Consider the following 8813-nt stretch of genomic DNA (forward strand, 5'->3'; position numbering starts at 1 on the left):
TGGGTGTGCAGGACAGGTGGGAAAGATACATCTAAGATTTAACCTGGCAATCAAGTCTCCTCCTGGCCTTAAAGAGGCCATAAAGGCCTCTACTTACTTTATAAAAAAGATTTTTAAAAAATCCCAAAACTGTCTTCTCTAAATGGGAACTTCCAGAAGACAGAGAGGAGAAACTGGGGAAGGAGATAAGTAAGGGCTGGGTGTCTGCCTCAACCGGAGGAAAAGCGGTCCCAAGGAATGGCTCAAAATCTGGAGGAGAGCAGGGGGAAAAGGCACTTCCATGACTGACACATTCTTCTTAGGCAACGTTTATATTCTTATCTCTGTTCCTTCACCGGCAGGTATACCCTCTCGTCTCTCCAGATAACCACCTTTCTCCAACTATCTCTCCATCCCCTCCTGACCCAACTGCTTGGGACTGCGGCGGCCCTTATCTCTGCCACCCCTCTGGCTTCTCACACCCAGCCCGTGGCCTCGGGTCCTGGGGCGAGCTAAGCCCCTTTTAGAGATCTGGGGGGCCCTTTGTGGGCTCAATCACGCCAGCCTGACGTTAGAGGGGAGGATGCCTAAGCGCTCTTTTCAGTGTCTGTAGGCGAGGAGCCGGGAAGAAGAGACCCGGCAGCATCCAATACCTGCAAACGTCTCCGAGAAAACGGGGAGGGAACGAAGGCACAAGACAGGGGCAGTTTATGAAAAAGACAAACTCAAAAGCCCGCCTCCTCGGATGGGAGACTTCTGAAAGAAAGGGAGGAGAATTTGGGGAAACGGAGATAAGTAAGGGATGGCATCCACTCCTCAGGAGAGGACAGGCGCCGGGTGCCGAGGCGTCGCTCCGAACTGGGAGGCGGCCCGGGGAGCTCTGGCCACTGGAAGCCGCATTTCAGCAGCCCAGAGCTGACCTCTGCCGGGGGTCCAGGCCAACTGCACGGAGTGGCGGGTAGGAAGGGAGAAGGGTGTGGCCAGCGGCCAATGGGCGGAGGGGGAGCCACCCAAGAAGCCAGAGGTCGGAAAAAAGGGTTTTTCTCGTGATGGTTTATTGTTATCAGTGCATGTGGTTTATAATAATTATTGTTCTATTAAATATGGTCTATTATCATCAGCAGTTGCCCTTCTCGTCTTTTTTGCTCCTGTAAAAAACAAAGAGAGCCTGTGGGAGAAAGGGGCTGTGGGAGAAGAGCTGTCCCCACCATGCCTCAGCGTGCCCCGCCTCCACCCTGCCAGCCACGCCAGAGCCTCCCCAAGGGGCAGGGAACGGGCCGTGGCATTTTTCTCTTCTTCCACAAACTTCTCCACTGGGGGACAGACCTTGAGGGAAACCAAGGCACCCCATTCATTCCCGACTCACTCACCTTTCCTACCTCTGCTCCAGGTTGCCTTTATTACTTGAAGGTCATCCTTGCATTCTTGGCTCTGGCCTGTTGGGGAAAAGGGGCTTTGTGTTCCCTAGCTCGGAGCATGGGGCCCCACCTTAACGTAAACCCTGCCATCTTCTCCTTTAGTTCTTACCTTTGATTCCGGACTCTTCAGGGTTGGGGCACTAAGAAGAGAGAAAGGGGTCTCACACTGGGGCCTCTCGGCACCAGGCTAAAGTAGAAGCGCTGCTCCCAGAGCAGGAAAGTGGAACTTTGGACAGTTTTGGGGAAGGAAGGAGAAGCACCGATTTGGAGGAATGGAGGAAGCAAGCGAGATGACTCCCTTCTAGACCCTCTAACCTCTCTTGGTTGCCTCAGACTCACCTATGAGCTTCCGACAGCTTCTTTTTCTGCATTTAAAGAAAATAACAATAGCCAGGATGGACTAAGTGGCTCCTTAGCAAGGACTTCCCTAAAACAATGTACTAGATACGTCTTCCCTTCCATTTGTGGGTGTCTGTTGGCAGCACCCTATTCTCAAGGGTCCCAATGGGCACTGGATCATGGAATTTAGGGCCAGAAGAGACTTTAGATGACACCTAGTTCAACTCTTTCTTTTTACACACAAAGAAACAGAGGTTAAGCCTCAGGTCACACAACTAGTCAAGGTCAAAAGTAAGACTGGGATTTGCATCTTTCTGACTCCCTGTCCAACAACTCCAAGCACTAGGTGATGAGGATTGAAAGGAATTTAAAGTGTGATGAGCTCTTTGAGTTCTAGTCTAACTCCTTGATTCTTTTTTTTTTTTAAACCCATACCTTCCATCTTAGATTCAATGCTATGTATTGTTTCTAAGGCAGAAGAACAGTAAGAACTAGACAATGAGGGTTAAGGGACTTGCCCAGGGTCACACAGCTGGGAAGTGTCTGAGGCCAGATTTGATGCCAGGACCTCCCTTCTCTAGGCCTGGCTTTCTATCTACTGAGCTATCTAGCTTCCCCCTAAACTTCTTTATTCTGTACAGATCTTACTTTTTTCTTTTTACAGATGTTCAGTGACACACAGGTAGTAAACAGAAGAGCCAATATTTGGACTTTGATTCTCTGGCTCCAAATCTAGAGCTCTTTCCACATGTCTTGGTCAGGGGGACCATTGATCCCATAAGCTGTACCTTTCATCAATACTGTATATTGGTTCCAAGGCTAAAGAGTAGTGAGGGCTAGGCACTGGGGGTCAAGGGACTTGTCTAACTTGACAGCTAGGAAGTGTGAGGTCAGATTTGAACCCATGGCCTCCCGTTACCCTGAATCTTCTAATCCTCATGTCCCAGACACCATCCAGGAACTCCACTCTCACCTTTGCGACACTAGCCTGGCTGTTGGAAGCTAGTCGCTTGGTTGATTTAGGTGGAGAAGCCTCCAGGGATATCTCATCAGAATCTTCATCAGCATCATCTTCTTCCTCACTGGCCTCTTCTTCCTCTTCACTGGCCTCTTCATCCTCATCCCTCTCTCCTTCCTCCCAGGGCAGGTCTAAAGTCACTGTGGAAGTGATGAACAAGATTGAGCCTGCATTAAATCAAAACAACTGAGGTAACACCTCACACCTAGCAGATTAATTAACGTGACAGCAAAGGAAATAATAAATGTTGGAGGGGATCTGGCAAGATTGGGACACTAATGCATTGTTGGTGTTGTGAATTGATCCAAATTCATTGCCATTCTGGATGGTAAGTTGGAACTATGCCCAAAGGTCATTAAAAAACTGTCTTACCTTTGATCCAGCCATACCACTGTTGGGTTTATACCCCAAAGAGATCAAAGGGGAAAAGACTCGTACAAAAATATTTATAGTCACATTCTTTGTGGTGGCAAAAAAATTGGAAAATGAGGGGATGCCCTTTGATTGGGGAATGGCTAAACAAATTGTGGTGTCTGTTGGTGATGGAACACTATTGTGCTCAAAGGAATAATAAACTGGAGGAATTCCATGTGAACTGGAAAGACCTCCAGGAATTGATGCAGAGTGAAAGGAGCAGAGCCAGAAGAACATCGTACACAGAGACTGATACACTGTGGCACAATCGAATGTAATGGACTTCTGTACTAGCAGCAGTGCAATGATCCAGGACAATTCTGAGAGACTTATGAGAAAGAAAACTACCCACATCCAGAGGAAGAACTGTGGGAGTAGAAACACAGAAGAAAAACAACTGCTTGATCACATGGTTGATGAGGAATTTGGGATGTAGACTCTAGGTGATCACCCTAGTGCAAATATTAATAATATGGAAATAGGTCTTGATCAATGATACATGTAAAACCCAGTGGAATTGCGCATTGGCTACGGGAGGGTGTGGGTAGAGGGGAGGAAAAGAACATGAATCTTGTAACCAAGTAAAAATATTCTAAATTAATTAATTAAATAAAATGTTCCAAATTCAAAAAAAAATGAACTTGCATTCTCCAAAGCCTTTTTTTGTCCTCAGTGTTAAAAATAGATTAATTAGCCTGACAAGACTTGAGTAAACTGATGCACAGTCAAGAAAATAGCACATGCAATGACCATCAAAACATAAATGGGAGATCAATGCCATAAAACAATTGAAAATGAATATCACAAAACTACAAAGAACAGTGTTGGGCTAAAAGAAGGGATATGAATAGATACCTCTCTTTATGCCTTTGCTGCTATGTATGCATGTGTGGTGATGGGATGTCTACGGGGATGGAATACTGCATATATTGTGAGATTTTTTTTTTGGATGAATTGATTGATTTTGTCCATTCTCTCCTTCCCCCTCCCCATCTTCCTTTTCTAGTTTTCTCTAAAGATTTCTATGTTATGGGAGTAGCTGGGTGGCTCAGAGGTTGGAGAGTCAGGCCTAGAGATGGTGGTCCTAGGTTCAAATCTGGTCTCAGACACTTCCTAGTTGTGGGATCCTGGGCAAGTCACTTAACCCCCATTGCCTAGCCCTTACTGTTCTGCCTTGGAAGCAATACTTGTACTAAGATAGAAGATAAGGGTTTAAAAAGAAAAGAAAAGGCAGATTGGAGCCAGTTTGGGGAAAACTTTGAATTTCAGGCCAAAGTTTCTTGGACAAGGAGAAAAACTAAAGAATTTTGAGCAGGGAAGTAGAAGACTTGTTTGGGGAATATTAGTCCCCTATTACCTATTATGATGTTATGTGTCCTTCATTTTTTTTTGTTTTTGTTTTCTAACAACCCTTACCTTTTGTCTTAGAATCAATATGAAGTGTTGATTTTAAGGCAGAAGGGTGGCAAAGGGCTAGACAAATAGGCTTCAGTGACTTGTTCACAGGGTCACACAGGTAGAAAGCTTCTGAGGCCACATTTGAACCCAGGACCTCCTGTCTCTAGGCCTGGCTCTCAATCCCTGAGCCATCATTGCCCCTCTCCTTTGTTTTTTTGGAAAGGACCAAGGACATCACGATGCTGGGGTTGGAGTAGAGGGTGTTTGTGATGGCTGATCCAAGAGTCCAGAAGGCTGAGCACAAACATTTGGGGTGGCTATTCCTCTAGATTTGTGCATCCCCCATTTCCTTTGTGCTCTTGTGATTCTCCTTTGCTTGTGGAATACGATGCCTTCTTCGACATGGGCATGCCATGCGGGATGGCACTGTGCCAGCGGGCTCTCCCGTGTCTCACTAGAGTTCTTCAGAGACCTGGAGAATGTGCCTGCTACGAACCTGGCACTGCAGACTTACCAGTAAGATCACGGCCGCTGATGTGGACTGGCCCTGAGCCTGACCGAAGATGCAAAGTGATGGGGGGAGTGAGCTCCATTCCTGAAATGTTGGCCTGAAAAAGGAAGCAACCAGGAAGCAGAATTTCTCAGGTTTCTCGCCCCTACCGTCTACTCTGAAGATCCTGGTTTTGCTGAGAAACAGCTTTGGAGAAAAGCAGGTGAAGTGTATCAGTCTTCAGTTACAGAATATCCCAGGGCAGCTAGATGGCCCGGTGGATAGAGAGCCAGGCCTGGAGATGGAAGGTCCCAAGTTCAAATTTGACCTTAGACACTTCCTAGCTGTGTGACCCTGGGCAAGTCACTTAATCCCCATTGCCTTACTGTTCTTCTGCCTTTAAAATGATATGTGCATTGATTCTAAGATGGAAGGTAAGAGTTAAAAAAAAAAGAAAGGTATAAGGTATCTCAAAAGTCTCAGTGCAGTTGTTTAGCTTTAATAAACTTATTCTATTATTTAAGCTTAAACTATCACTGCCCGGGGACAACCCTATATTCCTGCTGAAACGGATGTCAGGAGTCATCTTAATTCTGGTTCTTTCTTCTGCCCCTCTTCAGTCTCTCTACTTCCTTTGGTACTTAATATTTCTCTTATTTCCTGTGCTAATATTTATTCAGATAAGTTACTCCTCCCAGAAGCCTTGCATTTTAAAAAAGATGGGCAATTTTTGACTTAAAGGAATGAATCTCTAAGGGTAGAATTTCAGAGAAAGCAATTTGCTTCACTCCCTATTCATCTCCCACCCTTTGTTGATGGACCAGAGGGTAGCTTACCATGGGTAGGACTGAGGGCTTCAGCATGGCAATGGGAACTGGTGGTGTCTTCTTGCCATTCTCATCAGGGGGTGGTATGACCTCCACTATATTTAGCTCATCTTTGGCCTTCTCCCCTAGGCATACCTGCAAGGGGTATGGGAGCCCACTGAAGCTTCCTCCTAGCAACTCCCCCATGCCATGGGCATCTGCCGGTACACATTCCCATCATAGTCAGGATTCTCCCTCTCCCCAACCTCCTTCCGTCTCACTTTCTATCACACTTGATGGTCTGCTTTGAAGTTCACCCACCGTATTCAGAATTAATTTATGATCACCATCTTCCAAAGGATCAAAGGTATAAGAGCGGTTCTCTTGGCTCAACTCACAGCCTAGAGAGAAGGAGAGGCAAGAGAAGAATGGGGAAGGTGACTACAACAAATATTTTTCTCTGCCACCCCCCTCCCCAGTCCTCTTCTCTACCATTTTGGGTTGGCAAACACACAGGTGGAGCTCTGAATATCAATCAACACAAAATTCTGGCTAGAGAAGGCTTTCTAGTCCCAGTGTTGGGAATATAATAGAAATGGAGGAAACCCAAAGAAGTAGGGAAGAAGAGTTTTCCTTATCACTAAGGCTGGGAATAAACCACCCAACCTCCCAACTCCTGCAGTAGAAGAATCCTACCCCACTTACCCCAGAACAGGGCCAAGGACTTTTCAGTCTTGCTGCTTTCACTCGTTGGAGGCATGATGCTTGGGGAGGGAGTTTCAAGGGTACCTAAGGCTGTGAGAAGAAGAAGGGAGACAGGTAAGGCTGCCCCAACAACCTTAGCCAACAGGAATCTTCCAGGCTTCTGAACTCTAACTATTCTAACTTCTGTCTATCCCTTTCCTTCAACCTATTATTTGTTGTATGACCATCTGTTCAGAATTTGGGCCTTCTATCCTCAAATAAAACTGTAAGTTCTTCTTGTTTGTTTTTTGTATTCCCCCAAAGCCCCAAGGTAGGGGCACATAATAGGAATCACTAAAGACATATGGGGAGGGGGAGAAGCAAAATTTAATCCTAAACTATGGAATTTTAATGCTCAGAGGTCATCCTTTTCTTTCTTAGGCACCATCTTTCCCATCTACTGGGCCTTTATGAAACTTTTAAGTAAAAAGGCCAGGAATCAGGAAGCCTCCAGTTGCCTGCCCTTACAGAATGAACTTTCTTTTCCCCCTTAACTCCAGTCATTCTATCCTAGTTCAGCCTTTCTGCCACTGCTCCCTCAGCTACATTACCTCCATGCTCACCCCTATTCCATTGCCTTTTACTATAAGGCGGGGAAGTCACACAGATGGTTCTTATGAAGCTTGTTAGGTCCAATCAGCCTACTGGTTGTAGGTCTTAAAGTAGAAGAGGCCTCTTCCCTTTTCCTTAGTGTGTGTCTTTTGTGTTTCTATTTATTAGTTCTTTCTCAGGAGGTGGACATTCACAATTTATTCTTCAAACATTATTTCTGTAGCTTTATATAATGTTCTTTTGGTTCTACTAATGAGACTTTTCTTTTTATTTATAGTATTTATAGAAGATTTAGGATCTGTTCAGCTAGGAAATGAGGAAGAAAGGCAAGAATAAGTCTTTGAGGACATAGTCTTATCTTGTAAATAGATTAACATACATTCAGCAAACATTTAGTTTTTTATTATTATTCTTTCAGTATCTCAACATTTTGTATTTCTATCCCCAGCCTCCAGTATAGTGCTCTGTCTAGTTATAGAAAAAATATCTGGTACCACATACCAAAATAAGCACCAAAAAAGATACATAACCTAGATATAAAAAGTCAGATTATTAAGAAACTAGAGAAAAATGTAACTTAAAAAAAGGGACATCTAGTTAGTGCAGTGGACAGAGCACCAGACCTGGAATCAGGCTCTTCTTCCTGAGTTCAAATCTGGTCTTGGACACTGACCCTGCAACCCTGGGCAAATCACTTAACTCTGTTTGCCTCAGTTTCCTCATCTGTAAAATGAACTTAAGAAGGAAATGGCAAATTATTTCAGTATTTTTGCCAAGAAAACACCAAATGGGGTAATGCAGAATTGGGTACTATTGAAGTGACCGAACAACAAAACATTTAAGACAATTTCTAGGTTTTGCCTCACACCTATCAAATTGACAGAGGGATTTCAGAGTTCAAGATTTTGGAAATAGTTTCAAGTGATGGTGAGATTGAAAGTAGTTCAAGTAGAATGGACAATGAAGGTCACTGGAATCAAGGAAGTTAGGGAGCTTTGAGTCTTTCGTGTTATAGAAGGGTCATCTAGGTACAGAGGATGTTGGCAAAGGGTGATAATGATAAGAAGAGGTGAACCAAGTACTATTGACTTTAAGAAAGGTGGGACAACATCATGGAGATCAAAAGTCAGGGCAGATAACGCTTTGGTAAGTCCAAGATCTCATCAATGTAGATATTCTTTCCAATAGTGCAAATCACTATCTATCTCTATCTTTTCAAACTAATACTTATCCATGTCCTCCCACATCTATTTTGTAAAAAACCCACCCAGTGCATTAAAGGGACTTCTTGTAGGTCTCAACATTATGTGGTGCTGATGTAGTAACTGAGTTATCCTTTTTTCATGCCTCATACTTGTTAATGGGATGGTCCTACTTCTTTTATCCATTATGTATCTGCTGAATGATATCTTTTATTCTTCTTGTGTGTAAATCATCTTTGGTAACATACTACATTCTCTTTATGAACTACCATTCATCTTTTCATTACCCTTTGGGTAACTGGAAATAATAATCCTTTGGAGATTGTAGCATTTCATTCACCATTTATAGTCTCTGGGGATAATAGTGGTGTTTTAAAAAGATGAATTTTATTATTTTTGGGGGGAGCATCTTGGGATTGAGAGTGATGCACAGTTTCTCAAATACAATCCAGC

General features: G+C 44.1%; 1 protein-coding gene across 1 annotated transcript; it reads right to left on the reverse strand.

Moving 5' to 3' along the window:
- Positions 1 to 704: 704 nt before the first annotated feature.
- Positions 705 to 6622, reverse strand: NPM2 (nucleophosmin/nucleoplasmin 2). The gene is made up of 8 exons (XM_044659528.1): positions 6568 to 6622; positions 6184 to 6263; positions 5893 to 6018; positions 5081 to 5174; positions 2710 to 2894; positions 1507 to 1584; positions 1214 to 1305; positions 705 to 921 (listed from the first exon to the last, which is right to left on the reverse strand). The coding sequence occupies exons 1-8, from the start codon at positions 6620 to 6622 to the stop codon at positions 705 to 707; spliced, it is 927 nt and encodes a 308-aa protein (XP_044515463.1).
- Between the last annotated feature and the right edge of the window lie 2191 nt (positions 6623 to 8813).

The sequence above is a fragment of the Gracilinanus agilis genome, chromosome 2 (genome assembly GCF_016433145.1).
Source record: "Gracilinanus agilis isolate LMUSP501 chromosome 2, AgileGrace, whole genome shotgun sequence".
NCBI classification, from domain to species: domain Eukaryota; kingdom Metazoa; phylum Chordata; class Mammalia; order Didelphimorphia; family Didelphidae; genus Gracilinanus; species Gracilinanus agilis.

Bases quoted from the DNA above. Each gene is read 5' to 3' on its own strand.
- NPM2 (XM_044659528.1), bottom strand. From the start codon at position 6,622: ATGCCTCCAACGAGTGAAAGCAGCAAGACTGAAAAGTCCTTGGCCCTG. The intron at 5,175-5,892 runs GTAAGCTACCCT...TTCCTTTTTCAG, and splicing joins AGCCCTCAGTCCTACCCATG to GCCAACATTTCAGGAATGGA. The intron at 922-1,213 runs GTGGAGGCGGGG...CACTCCGTGCAG, and splicing joins GCTCTGGCGTGGCTGGCAGG to TTGGCCTGGACCCCCGGCAG.